Genomic DNA, 18644 nt, shown 5'->3' on the forward strand with positions numbered 1-18644 from the left:
ATTGTTTGTTATGTCTTCTCTGCAGGGCTCCTGAATAGAAGAGAGCAGCTGGTGTTTGTTGTGTTATCCCATTACCAATTCCCTTGGAGGTGCTATGTTCACAGCAGGTAGTTTGTGTTATGGTGTGACCTGATTGCATCTGAGGGTACTGTGGGGTTGACAGCTCCTGCGGAAGCAAGAATTTGCAAAACATGATAGGTGGGCCTTAAAGTACTTGACTCAAATCATGGTTTGAATCATTAAAACAATACTTTGAATCAGTTTGAATAAGTCAAATCTATAGAGCAGGCTTGTAACTGGACTGGATTCAAGCTGGGTCATAGAATGCTCACTTCTCCTTGTTTCTGATGAAAATCGATTAAAACCAGTTTAAACCAGAGACAGCTTTAAACCTGAACAAAGGCCTAACAGTAAAATAATTAAAAATAATGAATAAATTAAGTGAAAAGATGGAAACCTGCCAGAAGACTGGCTTGAAGCCAACTGGTACCCTAATCATCTCAAGCAACTCCAATCAGGGGTTCAAATCTTTGAAATCATTTTTAGTGTCAGCTTCAAAAGGTCTCAATTATTCGATCCCCATTGTTCATATATGTTTGAATCTGATTCAAGCCAGTTTGCCCGTCCTCATTATGAAGCACTTACTTATTGTGCCGTGGATGGATGAAGATGGGGTGTCCGGATGCTGCAGGGTGCAGTCCTTCAATAGATGGAGTGGAATGCGTAGAGTGGTTGAGCTCTTATCTTTATGCTGGAATATCATCTGCGGGAGACACAAAGCGGTCAAGAGTTGAGTTTTCTCCGGAGGGTGAATCGCAGAGTGCCACTCCTGCAGGGGTCTGCAAAATGTCCCTCTCATCAGACACAGCCAGCATAATCAATGGTGAGGATTTAAAAAATCCATTAGGTGTTCAAGTGTGATTCTTTACCTTAACCCAGGCAGGGACCCCACATCTGTGGACGTTACCACCTAATATCTTAACCTTGGTGTGAATAACTTAAGATCTGGGCTGTACGCATGCCACTGGTCTTCCTGGAGGCCCACACAAAAATCAAATAAGTTTTGTAAGGTGACAACAGGGCTTTAGCATCATAAGGCATATGGTAAATATAATCCACAACACCTATGTGTACCAATAACAACACCCTTCTTGGTGCACAGATGTGAGAAAATTTTGCATAATAAGCAAAAGTGTCTACGTATCAAGTAGCTTCGATTATGCAAGGCTACAATCACAGAGTAATCACAGTATCCCTGACTTCTTTAGTTAGCCCAGACATCTGAAAACAAGTAAGGGTAAAGAGGGAAAACCCCCAAAAAGAAAATCTAGATTGCTTGTTGAAGTAATGAAGATAATGCTGGAGGCTCAGGTAAGTTTACATGTAGCCCCTATATTTAGTTCTTGAGTACATAGCTCCACCCAGGCAACTCTTCTAACTGTCACTGGGGGAACACCAGTCGCAGGGACCTTCCACTTCCATCCACACATTCAACGTATGACATCACTCACTCTGACATCACACATACATGCATACACAGAATAAGGGAGATCGAAAGGGAAGCCTGATGCTACAGTCGTCTAGGAGGTTTGAACTTCGGGACTTAATGATGGAAGGATTTTTCTAAAGCTAGCCTGGACAGATGCCCTCTGCTTCCAAAATGGGCCGCTTTTACTGGGAACAAAAACGACTTTTAATAGGCTTTATCGAAAACGACATAATAATAACAGTAATATTAAAAATAATCATCATCTTAAACAAAGGGGGGTTTAGCTATTTACATCATAATTACTGTACTATCGCTCTACAATGAACTACAACTAAACACACTCCTTAATTGAAATGTGCTACTATTTATAGAGGGAAAACCAAAAAAGACACTGGTCGTCTGGGATAGAGGTCTGCAACATTTGTCTCTCTGGATGTTTTGGACTGCAACTCCCATCAGCCCGAGCCAGAATGGTCAATGGTGAGGGATTATGGGATTCGTACTCCAAAACATCTGGAGAGCCTCACATTTCAGATCTCTGGCAAGGTCGGACTGGGACATGAAATAGGCCCGGTAACCCAAAAGTGGCCCACTCCTCACCGGAAGTGATGTCATTTGACCGCACCCCAAAATGACATCCCGGGAAGCGATGAAACACGACCTTTCACCCCTTGACAAAACAAGAAGTGGCATCGAATAGCATTGTTCCTAAGTGCACTAAATTACTGTAAATCCAAGCAGACCTCCAAGGCAAATAATAATATGTTATTGTATAGCACTTACGCTTAAGCTCTTTTTTATAGAACAAATATGCATACAAAATCACCCAACCTGTGTTGGTACTCATTTATCGACCTAAGAAGGATGAAAGGCTTTTTGAAAGGAAAAAAACTATTAAACATTTTTTCTTTCCTTTTTTTTCCAAACCGGCCCAGGCATGGCCAGAAACCGGCCCCCACTCTCCAAGGCCGAAAGGCCGAGGGGCCTATCCGACCCTGATCTCTGGTCTAGGGGAAACAAACATCAGCACTATGACCTGTTGGTGGACTACGGCGGCCTATCAGATAATGGCAGGTCTTCTCGACAAACAGGGAGTTGAGCTTGCTTACTTCACCAAAAATAAACCTAAAATAAAAAATGTATTGGCTAACTCTCCAGCGGCCCCCAGCAGTAATGTGTGCCGATGCTGCTCTTTTGTGATGTGCCTAACGTTCTTCAAGCCTCTAGTCTCACGTCCCTTGGTTTAAGATGGATAATTATGCTTTGTACAACTGATAATATGGTTCTGTTTATTATGTTGACCCGTAGGCCATTCTAAGCCATAACAGTTCAAGTCATTCAAGGAGCAATTTGAAACCAGCTCCCAAGGCTGTCCCCTTTTCAGGTCGAGTATTAAAGCCTCAATACTACCAATGCTGGGGACATGAAGCATGTATAAAGCACATATAAGCTCAAGCTCCATATGGTAGGCCACTTTACGCTCAGCGCCATCTATTTGGTGTCACTGGGGGCCCACACTGCAGGACAGTGGATAATGCAACACATTGAGTAAAACCTTGAGTATGGAGTAGTGCGGTTTGGGTCTAGTGCCACACTTTGAGGTGCAGTTAGTTTGTCTTTAGGCCTAGCAGCAATGGGGAAAAATAAACAAATATGTTGGTGGGTCTGGCATTGCGGCAAAAGGTGCATCATCTATCAAACAATATTACAAATGTAATGTCACAACTCTTGTACCTGACAATCACAAAATAAGCTTACCTGCAATTATATTACCTGACAGATTCAAATCAAAGCCAGGAATCGCTCTGACAGGCTCGCCGACAGCACTGCCTGGATGCACCAGGAACAGTTTAAATGCAACATTACTGATAAAGGAATATTCCAGAGTTTGAAAAACTTGGCTACCGAATACCTCCTCAAGGCTAACTGTCATGCTGATTGTAGTTTGAGATGAATAGGCTGTTAATTTAACCGCCATAAGTGAATCAAGGACACACCTTTCACGACCAATATTCTCGGGTGTTTTGCACATTATACATGTCTCTATTATTTGTATATAAAATAGTGGATGAACCTGTCACACCAAATACTCCAATGTAAATATATTTTTCTATTTTATTTAATTAAACTATTTATCCAACTTCTCTGTCTAATTAGTCATCCAAATCTCGAGTTGGTCAATGCCAATGTTTAGGTCCTGAGGGAGGCATTTAAAAAGGATTAGTCAAAATGACAAGGACTGCATACAACAGGTGCGTAAACTGCCATTTTGTAAATCCCAATCCCAATGGTATTGCCGGCTTGGGTCTTTATTAATGGTATGGTGAAATTAAGGCAGATGGGGAGGTATCGTTAAGCTTGGGCTAGGAGGAAGGCGGTAGGTGGCAAGGGAGGGTGGGGTATCTATATGAGCTGAGTTGCATATTCAGCGGAGGAGTCATTTATTTGTATGGGGCAGCAGGGAATGCAAGGGTAGCGTGAGAGAAGGGAAAAATGAGGAGGCCATAATATGCTGAGGCTACTGCACAATTGTAGATGGGGACAGGGTGGGAAAAAGGATATCAGTGGTGAGTGGGAGTAGTGGGAGAGGGTGCATCAGCAAGTTACTATGGGGGCCAGGAGGCTTCTACCTAATTTATCTGAGTGTCATGGGAGAGTGGGTGGGGGGCAGAGAGGGCACTACAAAGTTTCGCTCAAGTTCACTATAATTAAAATGGCTGTCAGGTCCCTGTAATTGTTATCCTGGTGGAATTGCTGAACCCCACAGACCACCACAAGTGCCCATTTACAACTGTTTTGATAGTTTCATTCACAACCCTACTGGTGGACGGGGGGGGGGGGGGGAGATTGACAAAATATAACATAATTCCAGACTCTAACATTCCTTCTCACTTAAAACCGGTAGGATGTTGTTGGCGATCTGAAAGCCACACAAAAAGACTGGTCAGCTTGGATGCTGCCAAAAGACTCTCTCCCAAATATCTCCCTTCTCTTTTCAGTACTAAGATGTCCATGGTCACGTCTCCTAACAGCTGAGAGGCCGGAATGAGATGCCTTCCATGAGTTGATGAACTCTCTCAGAAAACCTTCTATTGCTGTGACTTTACACTTTTATTTTCTTGAAGACTTAAATCTCATATCTAACTACTACTTCTGCTAACTCTACTCTAACTTGCCATGACTACTCTACTGATCCTGTTCTCAGGGTTTTCCCTAACAGGTCTCTATTTCTTGATTGTTCTTTGAGATTTCTGCGTTCTCCTCAGTTGGTATCTCCCATGACTAGAGGTTCATGGGAGAATAAAGCTTCTGCTGATTCCTTTTTCTTTGCATGCTCTGAAAAGGTCTTAGTATAATGATTCCTTTGTGTTTACCATGAGCTGCAGAGGAAAATGAAAAGAAGCAAAGCTGTATCCCGTTGTAATCTTGCGTGCAACCTGTGGTCTCATGAAGCAAATCGAGATTCTCTGGGCCTTATTACGAGTCCGGCTGTAGCCGTGCCGGTAAAACCGGCAGGCTGGCCGCCAGACTCGTGATTATTCCAGCACCTGGCTTCCTGGAATTACCATGGTATTATGACCCCGGCGTTCCAGGAAATCAGGTGCAGGAAAAATGGTATTCCTCATTCCCTTTGAATCCCATAGGACTCAATGGGAATGGGGAAGACGGTAGCACCGGCACCATTTATAATGGTGCCGGTGCTACAGTCAAAGTCTGCGAGCGGCTGCCATTCCGCCCGCCAACCAGACCTGGCGGGCAGGACGGCAGCCAGTTGCAAACTTGTACTCTGCCGGTCTGGTAACAACGGTGCCAGTGAGCCTACCGGCATCCGTTGTTAGCGGACCGACAGGTTCATAATGAGGCCCTCAGTATCTCAAACATGTGCTGAACACACTCTTAGGTGATTTACTCTAAAGGGAAGTGTATCAGGGAGTGTAGACACGTGTGTCAGGAGAAATCCAGTCCTGAAAACACCTGTGCACACAGGATGCCCTAAGAGTCACCTGTGTTGTTACCAGCCACACCAAGGAGTACTGACACATGCAGGTCAAGAGAATTAATAGTGACCATTAGCGCCCACACTGGATTCCCAGGGAGAAGCTTGTGCTGCTGAAGTAGGCACTGAGCTAGAAAAGAACCCAGCCGACTGTCCTGAAGTAACTTCCTAAAAGCTCACCAGAATTTCATCTGTGTGAATGGACTTCCAATCTTCATAACCCAAAACAGGCCCACCTCTTAAGAAGCGAGTGCACGTTTGTCCGTAAAGCAAGTTTATTGTGCAAACGGCGGAAGTGGCTAGAAGAGGCTGCAGAGTCAAACTAACCTGAGTCTCCTTGAACCACACAAAGATTTCAAATTAAATACAAGTTTCAACAGTTAACACACTCCCACATATTTCGTTACAAAGTCATCCCCCCAAACGTAATTGGTCAACCCTATAAAAAGAAATCTAATCCCCTTCAGTTCCCACACTCTCATTGGATAGATTAATTTAACTACCATCCCCTTTCAACATACATTTGCATAATCTCATATTTAGAGCATGCCCCTTCTCGGGATCTCTCCGTAGTAGGTCATAGCATGGTTACATATTCACAACAATCTTAATTTACTAAAAGTTCCAACTGGTCAGGGACCTCTAACCCCAGTCGCAATGAACATAGCTTTACCAAGGATACTTCAACAATACGAGGAGGGAGAGAATCAAACAAGTTCCCTTTAAACTGACGATAAGCATCTTAGCTGCCCAGACTTGTTGGCGTCCTCATTTCACGCTGATTTCTAACGACTACCATTTCAGCACGCATCGCCTCTGCCACATCCTGGTCATTAATTCAATTCAATTCAATTCAATTATTTTATTGTGCATTTGGTTAAAATGTAAACCGTTTCACACAGTAAAAAAATATATATATACATCAATTTACACATCAAAATTTGAACATAATTTAAACAATATTACTTCATTTACAAAAACACCTTTGAATACATTTAGTTGCAAGATAATAAGTTTTCATAGGGCCTCATTACACGGAAGGCGGTAGCCATGGTGCTATTAGCGCCATGGCTACCCCCTTACCGCCGTCGGGGGCTGGGTTCCCGGAATAGGGACTTACCGGCCTACTCCGACCTTTGCGGGACCCCCATAGGGCTCAATGGGAATGGGGAAGGAGCAAATAACGGTACTGCAATTTGCGGTACCGTTATTTGCAGTGAAGTCCCTCAGCGGGTCCCGTCCTTAACGTGTGGTCTGACCACACGTTAAGGACGGGACCCGCTGAGGGACCTCGTAGTAGGGCGGTGGGGATTACCGGCACTGGTGCCCTTACCGGTGCCGGTAATCCCCTACCGCCCTCCCGTGTAATGAGGCCCATAGTAATTCAACATTCTTTTTTTTTCCTTTTATTTGTTATTTAGTTTATAAAAACTTTTACAAAAAAAGAACAATTTTACATTCCTTTTTTTGGATAACAAGAAAAGGAAGAACACTCTTTATCAAAATATTCATATCATAACATTTCATAAAATTGATTAATTTACCACATCATTTTAACATTTCATCTAAATTACATTCATTTTTTACAAAAGCTAAAACTCGTAGTCTCATAGACATTGATTCCCCATGGAGCATTTTTAGCCATAAGAGATCTCTCAATAGCCAAGCATTATGTATAAATTCACCAAAGTAACTTTCTCTTTGTATTGACAGATCTGGACATTCAACCATTAAATGAGGTAATGTTTCTTTCTAACTCTTCCTTATCATTGCAGAATCTACATGTGCCATTTTCTGTCCCCCTTTTTTTTCTTAGGCATTTAATTTCATTTGTTAAGAGTACATTCATTCTGAAATCTCATAAATCCAATTTTCATGTTCTTATTTGGGAATTTCTTTAGATATGGTTCGAACACTCCAACCTTTTTCCCTGCTGTTAAAACATGCGCATACAGTCTTGAGTTACATATTACCAAACAAGTTTTTACCCAATCCACCACCTTTAGTTTTTTTTTTAACTAGATTTGGATTTGTTCCCATCACTTCCATTGAGATACTTATTTCCTCCAAAAATGTTCCACAATCAAACCTTAAAGTTTTAATGAACCCCCCTGTAACATTCCATCTCAACTGTTGGTACAAGGTTCCTTCTCTCGAAAATTCGCATTTACTCAGCAGACATAGTTTTTTCCATTGTATCAAACTTACCAGTGATTGGAGGCCCATTTAATACCTGATTACCTCTAACGGAATACATTTAGGTAAGAAGTAGAAAATGGCTCTCCAAATGTTACTTTCAACCGCTCTATATGTTTGATGGCCAAAATTCTAACCCATACATAATGGTTGGAAGTACTTTACTTCTGTAAAAATTCTCTACATGGATACAGAGACAATTTTCCATACTTATTAGCCACCATCTTCATTTGGTTTATCATTCCTTTAAATTTTGAATTCAAGTAATTTACCAAAAAGGTCTTACTATGCTTTGCCACTACAGGATAGCCCAGGAATTGGAAATTTTCTTTCACCTCTAATTCGTTGTTTTCCCAATTCCAAACAAATTTCCTCTTTGTTTGACCTTTAGATATCTTGATTATCACTGTTTTAGATGAGTTGATTTTCATATATTTTCCAAATGCAGTTATAAGTCTTTGTAGTCCCACTGCAGTGGTATCAATAAGGAGAAAGTCATCGGCATATCCTGCCCAGCTTATTTTTAAGTTTCCAATTTTAGGCGGTACAAAAGAATTTTCATCCAGGGCTTTACCCACTCCTGGTACATACAGATTATATAGTGTGGGGCCCAGTATACAGCCTTATCTAATTCCCTTCTTGTTTTACACTCTCTTGATAGGAGGCCTTCTGAATTTAATCTTACTTGAATTCTAGATTCATTGTGAAGGAAGATTATCAGACTCAACAGTCCCTTTGGTATTCCGTTTCTATCTAGCTGTTGCCAAATAATGTTTCTATTAAAACAATCAAAGGCTTTAGTAAGATCCATGGAGGCCACATAAATTGGGGCGTCCATGGATTTCCATGCCTTATTCTGCAGACACTTTATCAGTAGACCCCCCACAATCTGTACCAATATGTTTTCGGAACCCTATTTGTCTATAGTCTAAAATATTGTTCTCTTCCGCCCACTCATTGATGCTTTCAAGCATCATAGACGCAAAAAAAATTGAATCTGCGTCCATTATACAGATTGTTCTATAATTTACTGGGTCGTCACGTGAACCCCTTTTAAAAATAGGTACCATAAAAGACTGCTTCCAAGTTTCCGGGATTGATTGTGTTTCAATTATGTCTCGAAATTGGATGTACAGTATCTTGGCCCATAAATGAGGTGCTTGTTTAAGTACGTTGTTTGTCAATTTGTTAGGTCCTGGAGCTTTAGACAGATTTGCCTTCATAATCTTTGCCTCTATTTGTTGCGTGGTTATCTCCAAGTCCCATTTCTCTATTTCCCGTACTTGTGTCCCCCCCTTCTTTGTGGTAAACATTAATTCAATGTATTTTACCCAGACATCCTCAGCTATTGGATTAGTCAAGCTTTCTTCTTTTTTTGTTAATTAAATCCCAAATGGCTCTTGGGTTGTTCCCTTTTAAACTCTCTAGCATCTTTTCCCCATCCTCCTGGTTGATTCTAAACTTCTCATGCTTTAACCAGTTTTTGTACTTTTGCTTTAGTTTCCTATTATTTCATATCTGTCCATAGATATGTCTAAGCTCTTTGTGATGTTCCTTATGTCCCTTCTCAGTTCATTTTTTTTACTGCTTGTTTCTGTACTATAATTATGTTTATGCTTTGTATTTTTGGTAAACTGATTTTTCTTGTTGCCCTCTGCACCCCCAACCATAGTATCCAGGTATTCCGGGAACACCTTTACTGAATATCTCAGCACCTTTTCTTCTAATGTGCTGTTATTGAATTGCTTTAAAATACACGTATTGAAGTTCCACATTTTTCTTTCCGACCACCTTACCTGGTTACCTCTGTTATTAATGCACAAGTTCTGAAAATGTCTTTCCTCACAAATACCATTGTAGTTCTGCCACTCTAAGTCCACCAATAACATTGACCCCTACATATTTTACTTGAGTTTTTTTCATTTTCTCAAAAGTTCTGGCAGACATAAAAATAAAAGTCAATTTCTGACTTGGAGCCTCTAGCTGACCATGTTGCACTTTCATTATCAAGACGTTTAAATCCCCAACTCCCCACCCAATTTATCCACATACCTCCCTACACTTTGTTTCTTTTTCCTTTCTCCACACATACATAGTTTGTTGAAAAACAATCCATACTATCCATTCTTTCCAAATTGCAACTTGCGTTTAGGTCCCCAGCTAATATGATTTCAACTTCCTCATTCCTAGAGAAACATTCATACAATTTTTGATCTAATTTTTCTAGAATTTCTTGCAAATTTGTCTCAAATGATCTATAGACATTTATCAACCGTAATACCTTCTTTTCATCCGTCTTTGTCATTTGCCACCCTGTTCCAAGTATTTCCCTGCATACATTCCACTCTTCACATTTCTGCAGTAATTCAACATTTAGAAGATAAGATTTTTTCAAAAAATTCAAAGATTGCAATTAAAAGGCTTTTTTCATTCAAATTTAGGATACAGATCCATAAATGATCTGCCGGTATAGCCTCGAGGTTGGGATGCATCTACCCAACTTCTCATAGCGGAGCTGGATAATCTTGGGGCATTCCACACAAGTGTTTTAGTGTCTCCTGCACTTTGTTATAATAATGAACTAATCTCAAGCTGGGGGACAGGCCTTCTCATGAACCTTGAACCTCCTTTGTCAGGTATAAATGAAATCTTAATCTCATGGCCTTCATTCGGAAGTCCCTGGACGGGTGCTTTCTCAGGTAAACAGATAAGGTGTTAAAGATTTTTATATTGTGTTAGAAATGGTTGTTGAAACATCGATAATTCATCAGAATCAACCTGTTAAGCTTATTCTTCAGCTATTCACTAGTGTATAGCTTACTTTTCACCTTATTGGGGTTACATGCCTAGTTCCACAGCAGAATAGTCAATCCTTGTTAGTATCAGCTCACAGTTTCCCTTCCAGGACACTAATGGTTTACAGATAGCTTTGAAGAGTTCTTGGCCCAATATTATGTACAGAGATGCATATGGGGTAGCCAGTATTAGCGCATATGTTTGTAACATTTTCCATTCGACAAAAGAGCCAACGGGTATCAAGCCCAGTTCGTGCCTCAGTTACGCCATCGGAAGTGAATTAGGCAAGCGCAGGGCCCTTCTACAAAGGAGGTGCTCTAGCGATGACCAGTTTACGGTAATTCCCATGTTCTCCAGGCCGAAAAACAGACCTGGCAAGATTTTTTGCCTGTACAATTTCAGCATGAGCAGCGTTGAGTAGCGACCAAACTTGTTGCCAAATAGTCACAACTGGGATGTTGATGCCAAAAAAGATGTTCTGAATTTCCTATAAGTTTCAGCTTTACTTTTATTTGATGAGACTATACTGCCCAGATATTTAAACTAATTTACTCCTTCCAAAGCACATCCCTGTACCATCCATGTATGAGCTTTCCCTTTAAACTTTACTTAATTTAATATCAGAACCTTCGATTTTGCACCCTTTAATTTGAGATCCAGACTTTCGAAGTAACAGTTTAGACTGTCCAAGGCCTATTTTGTCAAAACGAATGACATTGTCTGCATAGTTTAGGTATTGGATCTTGGACTGACCTAAAAGAGGGGGATTCGTACAGGCAGATTCCGAGCAGAGGCCCATATCCATTATGTAGACATTAAAAAGAGAAGGCACCAAGACGCACCCTTGTCGCAATCCCCTGGCCATAGAGATCCAGGCAGTACAGGACCCACTGGCATCAAATCTGACCCTGATCTTTGTATCCCTGTGTAGTGCTACGAGGATGTCTATTAGTGCATTCGGGCAGCCGTGCTTTGATAGTTTTGCCCATAAAAGCTCCAGGTTTACACAGTTGAACGCCTTACTGACATCCAGGAATGCCAAGTATAGTGCCTGTTTCCTGGTCATTAATGAGTACCCGATTGAAACCCATAAACCATATATTTGCTCTGCCCTTAAGCACTCCCCTGCACTGAGATTATTACCTGGCCCCCAAACAGGCTCCTATGCACTTAAAAAAATTACATCTCCTCCCCACAATAGTACCAGTTCATAAAACCCTTTGCTGGCTGCAGCTGCCAATTTTGATGTCATCACAGCTGCCTGAATGCAGTTAGCTGCCTTTCACCAGTCCTCATACTAGATCAACCAGCTTCCCCGGTCATACAGAGTTTATCACGCCAACCCAGGTTTCTGCTACTTGCACAACCGCCAGCTATGAGGGGGCTTGTGGCAAACAGTTTCATGTATTGACCATGTACCTCATTTTCCCCAACTGTCCCAAACACATTTCCCTAAGGACCCCGTGCATTTATGTCTGCATGTAGAGTCAAGATTACCGCATTCCCTCAAAGTAGTTTATCTATCCGCAAATCTCCTATCTCACGTGTGCATATGAAATTCACCTGCCTGGAGCAGGTTTAACCCAGTTTGCCAGGCTCTGATCACAAGACAGAGTTAACCTCAAATTAAAGTTACGTGTTTGAGCTTTCCTAAAGTAGTATTAGGGAAAAGAGTGTGTTTCCAATTTAACACCCAGGACCTTGTGTGGCCAGAAACAGTATTGTATTGAGATGCAAATGAACAGAAAGCTTTACGTTCTCCCAAACAACAAAATTGTTTAATCAATTAGAAATGTATAACTTTATAAAGGAAGATCTTAGGAACCAGAGACAATTGTTTAGCAGATACAAAATGTGGCTAGTTTGTAATGACAATCATGAAAAATCAATGTCTCCCAAAGTAAATATGCCACAGAATCAAGAATTGTATCTGTGTACAGGTTAAGACATGCAAGTCAATGCTTTTCGTTTAATTAAATTATAAACTTTTTATGAAGATCATTTTTATAGTTACCAGAAAAAAAGAAAATTGCCATTTTGCATGAGGAGTGAGTTTTGCCCCACGCCTTTCCAGTCATAAGAGATGGGGTAGACATTATCGTCACAGGACTAGGAGAGAATGCCCCTCACCATTTAGTCACAGGATATGGGGAGGAGTTTGGATTACAAAAAAACTTGCACACAGATAGATAAGGAGAGGAATACTAACCAAAGGAGATGGCTGGCTGCAGAGGAATGAGGAGTGATGACAGACACCATCTGATATAGCTGGGATCACTATGGAGATTGCAGAAAAGTGATCTATTTTTAGAAGTAATGAACAGTCCATTTGGGAAGCTATAGAGCAGCTTAAAGGGGCCTTGAAGATTGAGAAATTCCAAACTGAGAGGGTCCCGGCTGTTTCTCAAAGAGAGAAAGCAACATTTCAAAGTAAGTACCCAGCCCCAATTTAACTTCAGGTCACCCTAATGTGAGGTCCCAGCTCACCGTTCCTGTGGGAATTGGAGATGGGCCCGCAAACCCCTCCCCAACTGTCTTGCCAGAGGCTTTAAAAACACACTTATGACTTGACAGCTCATGGGGCGAAAGGGCAATTGGATAACAAAACAAACTGCCAGATCTCTGCTCCCAGCCCACTGCTTATTTACCCTGCTCTTGAGAATCCTTAATTCTTATGGCTCTACTCTTTCAGGCAGGATCTGCAAGTAAACACAGTACAGGTTAGATCTACTGTTACTCTTCTGGAACCTTTCTTACTCAAGTACTTCTGCTCCTCTTCTTGAATTACATGATTGCCTTCCTTACTCTCTGGAAGGTCGACCTTGATAGTCCACAAAATTATTCTGAAAGGACTTGTCTCTCCTCATGTTAGTAAGTCTCTAGATTAATTTTTTGCTGATTTGCTCAGTTCTCTTTTGTTTGTGGTCTTGAACTTATTTACATCAAACTCAACTGTCTCTTGACTTTCCTGTCACATTAATATTACTTTCTGCTTCTCCTTGTCTTTTCTCTTTCTGCCTTTCTAGTGTTACTGTCAGGCTGAGAGTTATCCTGTGTCCGCGGAAGCTGCTGAACCCCCGACAATCCCCCTGAAGTGTAATCCTCAGAACCCGATAATTCTCGGCTCTGTTAACTACACCCCAAAGGGAAAGGGGAAAGTGGATAACATAAGAAACACCAGGCTGGCGACGTTCTGACTAGCTGATGCGGAACCTGCAGTGAATACATAATAACATACAGAATCCTCAAATTACTTTACTACCTTTAAATTATGAAAACTTTATATCCTTAACTAAAATGTAAAGAATCATACCTGGTTCTTCTCTTTTAAGATCTTAGAGAAGATTGGAGTAATAGCTGATAAAATCTTTCTACCTTTCTTGTGGCATGAAAGTCTTGAAAATAACAGCAACTCCTTTGATTATTGAACTCTTAAGAACCTTGTCTCTTGCCTTATAAACTGTTTAATGTTCCAGTTAAGAAGACTTAGATGAATCCTGTTCTTTCTTCTTAATAAATAGAGTTCATAGTCTCTTGAAAAACTTGCAAACTTTTCCAAGTCCGTTGAAACCTTTTCGTGCACAAGCGCAAAAATTTACCCGCGCAAAACACGCGTTTAAGAAAACACGCGCCGGAGAAAAAACACACGCTGAGGAACACACGTGCTAAGAAAACACGCGCTGAAAAAAGTCAAGTAGCAGTCTTTTCTTACTCTCACGTACATGTGCACGCTTTAAACACCCGCGCTATGAACACACGCGCTGTAGTAATCACGTAGCAGTCTTTTCTCGCGCATGCGTACTCGCGCTATGACTACACGCGCTATGAACACACGCGCTTTGAACACTCGCGCTGGAACATCCGCGCTATAGAAATCACGTAGCAGTCTTTTCTCGCACTCGCGCACACGCGCAATGAATTCACGCGCTGTAGTTTTCACGTAGTAGTCTTTTCTCGCGCTCGCGCACTCACTCTACGATCACACGTAACAGTTTAACATTGCTCACGCGCATTTAAAAATTAAACGTTGAACTATAAACAGAGTAACATCAGTTCTTCTCTTGAATTTTCATTTACAATCTCCTAAAGTTTCTAATGAATCTGAGCAAAGATTTACATATCCAAATAAAGTCACTTAGCTTAAGAATTTTTTCTTCTCCAAAAGAACTTCCAGAAACTCTCCTGCAAACCTGAATTCTTCTCCTGAACAACCCCGCATAAGTAGCCTCTCGACTGCCAGGATTTGAAAGTTCAAATCCACTAGGCCCAAGACTTCAGCAGTAGCAGCTACAGACACGTCCTCTCAGCTGGAGTTACGACGATGAAAGGCAGAGAGTGACAGTTTAGAACGTTCATTGTTGTCCTGCAGTTCTCTCTAGCCAATCAAGGCTTCTATTGTAAAACTCCATCTTGCCTTGGGCCAGAGCCAGGAATCTGTATAGAAAGGTCAAGGCCAAACCCACACAGAAATAAAGGGAAATAATTAAAGGGAACCTAACAGTAATTAAAGGAAACCTGATGACAGTAATTAAGAAAACCTGACAGTTACTTTCTTTCCGTAAAGAGTCCAGCTAATAACCCTAACAGCTGATCTCCATGTTGTGCTCTCGCAGTTTAAATACTTTTCCAGAGCGTGATTATCCTTTGCAGCTCTCTTACTCATTAAACACGCTCTCAGAGGTGCAGCCTAATTCTTCTTTTTGCTTCGTAACAGCTTGGAAAATATATTTGTATCTTTGCGCTAACCGTGCTTACTCGGCCCCACGCTGCCTCTGCCAAGCCCTCTCTCAATTCGGTACCGCCGCATAACTGCTGCCCTTACCAGGCTGCGTCAGAGGGTTTGGAAACGCAACAGCTCTCCACATTGCTTGCATGCCGCCGGGTACTTTACTCTAACCTGGGCCACTTGAGCTGACTTCTCCAAATGAACAGAGGTTAAAAAAGGAAAAATATAACTTGACTTGCCGCACTCGCTCATGGTTGGCTGCTCCAGGATTAACAACTTGACTTGCCTCACTCGCTCACGCTAGGCAGTTTCAGGTGCTTGAATTATAACATTACACAATCTGTTGAATCTACAAACTACGGATTACTTTTCTCTTAAAAGCTATTCCTGAAAACAGTATGGTTTACTTCCATAAACTCTTTACATAGTGCTGGCTTAGTCAATCTATGGTTACACTTAGCTTAATCTTCTTCAATCAGGATTTCTTCCTTAAAATACAGGAGCTCTGGTTGCTGTGACCTCTCTGGATCAGATCTGTTGATGAAAGGCAGTTTAGAACCTTGGTGAAGGTTCCAAATGAAGTCACAGCTGCCCTTCCCCACAATTATTCTTGAGTTGAAGCGTCACCATTTTGGAATGAGATAATCCCATTCCACTATAAAGTCTGTTATGGAAATGTACAAATAACCTTGAAAACCCTGAACTCTACCACCCCACTGGAGCTTAATGAATCAGATTCAGCCTACTCCTGCCTCTCTGTCTATTAGACCTGACACCTAAAGTATTTTCATGGTAATGCCCCGGGACTAAGTGTGGCCGGGAAGAAACAAAAGAGATGTTATTTTTAAGGAGACATACAGGGGCTCATTACAGGTTCCCTGGTATGGTAAAAATGGCAGTAAAATTGCTGGTAATTCCTGCACCGATATTTTTACTGTACCGGGGAAACACAAGTTTGCCAGTGGGGAGCACACATCTACCTCCAGGCCTGACCTGCCGGTAGATCAGGCCCCCACTGGCAAAAAAATGCCACAATTACCCCCATGCAATGGGGATTTCCTGATGTTGCCGGCACCAGAAATATCCCGGTGATACCGAGATATCAGGAACTGGTAATGGTTTCCCAGCGAAATTACCGGCAAACTCATAATCTGCCCCACAGCCTAAAATAGTACGGTATAAAATAAAATATACTCAGACTCACTCGAATTTGGTGGAATTACTGGTAGTAAATCTGCCAAACAAAATTATGGTTACTGCCAGGATCCCACCTTGGAACTGGAGGCAAATCCTCCATATTCAAAGTGGTGACATTCCCCATTTTGGAGTCCCATAGGACTTAATTGGGATTTTGCGGAATTACTGCCAGTGGTGATTTTGCCTGTGGTAATTCTGCCCTGTTTTGGAGATAAACTAGTGGAAATGCCTCCAGCCAAGTAGTGGAGGTTTTTCCTCCACTTTACCTGCAAAGTCAAAATATGACTGCATGGTAAAGGCGGTTGTAATTCCATTACTGACACTTTTGTACTGCACCTCCAAACTCGGAATTATTGTGTTTTTCCATTATAGTTAAGTTTAAAGTGAAATTTAATTTCCATAAAGCGCAATGCATTTTGCAGTTGTTAATGCGGCCATGGCACATTCATGAAGCTCCATCTCCTGACAGAATATTATTTATCATTTCTCGCCGATGGGATACTTAGCCATAAAAAGTGTTATGGGTAAAAGCTAGTTAGTTTACAGGACTTATTTCTATTTACAAAAAAATCATGCAAAGGTGAAACCCATGCAGCCCTTGTTCTGAAACCCAGTGGTGAACTTGTGTAAAGTGAAAGGGTAAGGGTCAATCAAATCAGGAAACATACTCTTACATTGGGTGAGTAAACAAAGATGGTGTACAATCCTTGAGATTCTTGTTTTGCTAATCCAAACCTGTAGGAGTCAGATTAAATGTATTCTTGCCTACATTTAAATCACCTGCAAATAGCTCATACATGCTCAACCCCACATGTGCATATAAATGTCATTTTTCCAAGTAACATTTTTCTGATACATTGCTTGTTTTGATACTGGAGAAAATCAAGCCTTTTTGAAGAATTTTTGCAATGGTTAATAATAATAATGCTATATAAATACATGTGAACACATGGCAACAATTGTATTATTGCTTAGATAGGAACAATCATAGAAGGAGGGACAGTGTATGTGTGTATTGACAATAATGAGACGTAAGCAGGCAGGTCAATTTCCTTTTGTAGATAAATTGCCTGTGGTTGAGATTTATGCAGGCATGGCAATTTCGTTTTGTTCATAGGCTGTCTGTGATTGAGTACCATTGTGGTGACTTCCCTGACATCAAGATGGGGACCACTTTTGTTTCTATTTGATTTTTTTAAATAAATTTGAGTTTTCTTACAACTGCCTGTTTATTGCCCAGAATTGTGGGGTGTGACCGTATGAGCAGGGATCATAAGATTAGTTATGTCACACTAGTGAGAGCTTATAATTTAAATCAAAATACTATCTTTACAAGTCTGAGCTCCCATGCCCCATGCCTATTTTGTTCCCATGGGAGCATGATTACCATGGGAAAATAGTAGTTCTTGAACCATAAAGACACTGTGGGATTGGGCAGACCGACCGGTCATTGATTATTTGTCCCTAATTTAATGGTGAATCGGTCTAGTTGGATGATCCACATGTTTGTTTGTTTGTTTGTTTGTTTATTTATTTATATAGCGCTCTTGACCCAGAGGTATATGTGCGCTTTGAACATCAGGTTACAAATAACAGACAATGGTACAGTAGTAATAAGTCATAGGAAAGCTGAACAAGAAGGCAGAAATGCATAGATAATAGTGGTCAAACAACATAAGTAAAATTGGAGATTGGGTGTGCATACATATGTGGTAGGACAGTTATTTGTTGATTAGCCAGGAGATGACCTATGTGCTGCTCCATCTACCTGTAATGGCTCCCTCAAATCATCATGTAAGGGTCTGGGCTTCCAGCACTCTGTTGGTGAGGTGATCATTGAGGGTGGAGTGGAGGAGCATCACTGCGGTCTGACAGTGTTGCAGATCACCCCGTGGCTGCAACACTGGAACCTGCAAACGATATGTGAAGCAGCAGAGCGTGTTCGCTTGGACTGTTGATGGTGGCCCTGGTTTTCTGAAAGATGAGGGAGTGAGAAAACTGTCCAGGGAGTGGGTGATCCTGTTTGCTGCTAGCGCACCAAATGCCTGTAGCTACCCACACCCCCCCCCCCATGAATCTCTTTAATAGTGTCAAGCTATTGCCTGTTGCCCCAGCCCATACATCTCCCCCCATTTCTCTCAGGGGTCAGTCTCTTCAATAAGTCTCATGGCAACTTAAACGGAGCAAGAGTAACCTGAGACAATACTGTTTTCTTCTTCATTAGCACCAACAAAAAAGGAACT

At 41.4% G+C, this 18644-nt stretch overlaps 1 protein-coding gene across 2 annotated transcripts in view; it reads right to left on the minus strand.

Annotated features, from left to right (window-relative positions):
- Positions 1–18644, minus strand: part of LOC138569218 (WW domain-binding protein 2-like) — a 282553-nt gene that overhangs the window by 100859 nt on the left and 163050 nt on the right. For both annotated transcript variants that reach the window (XM_069647002.1, XM_069647003.1), the window contains exon 3: positions 646–763. In XM_069647002.1, the coding sequence (XP_069503103.1) occupies positions 646–763 (118 nt within the window). The remainder of the gene's footprint in view (positions 1–645; positions 764–18644) is intronic.

Source organism: Ambystoma mexicanum, chromosome 2q (genome assembly GCF_040938575.1).
Source record: "Ambystoma mexicanum isolate Mex_15411 chromosome 2q, UKY_AmexF1_1, whole genome shotgun sequence".
Taxonomy (NCBI): Eukaryota; Metazoa; Chordata; class Amphibia; order Caudata; family Ambystomatidae; genus Ambystoma; species Ambystoma mexicanum.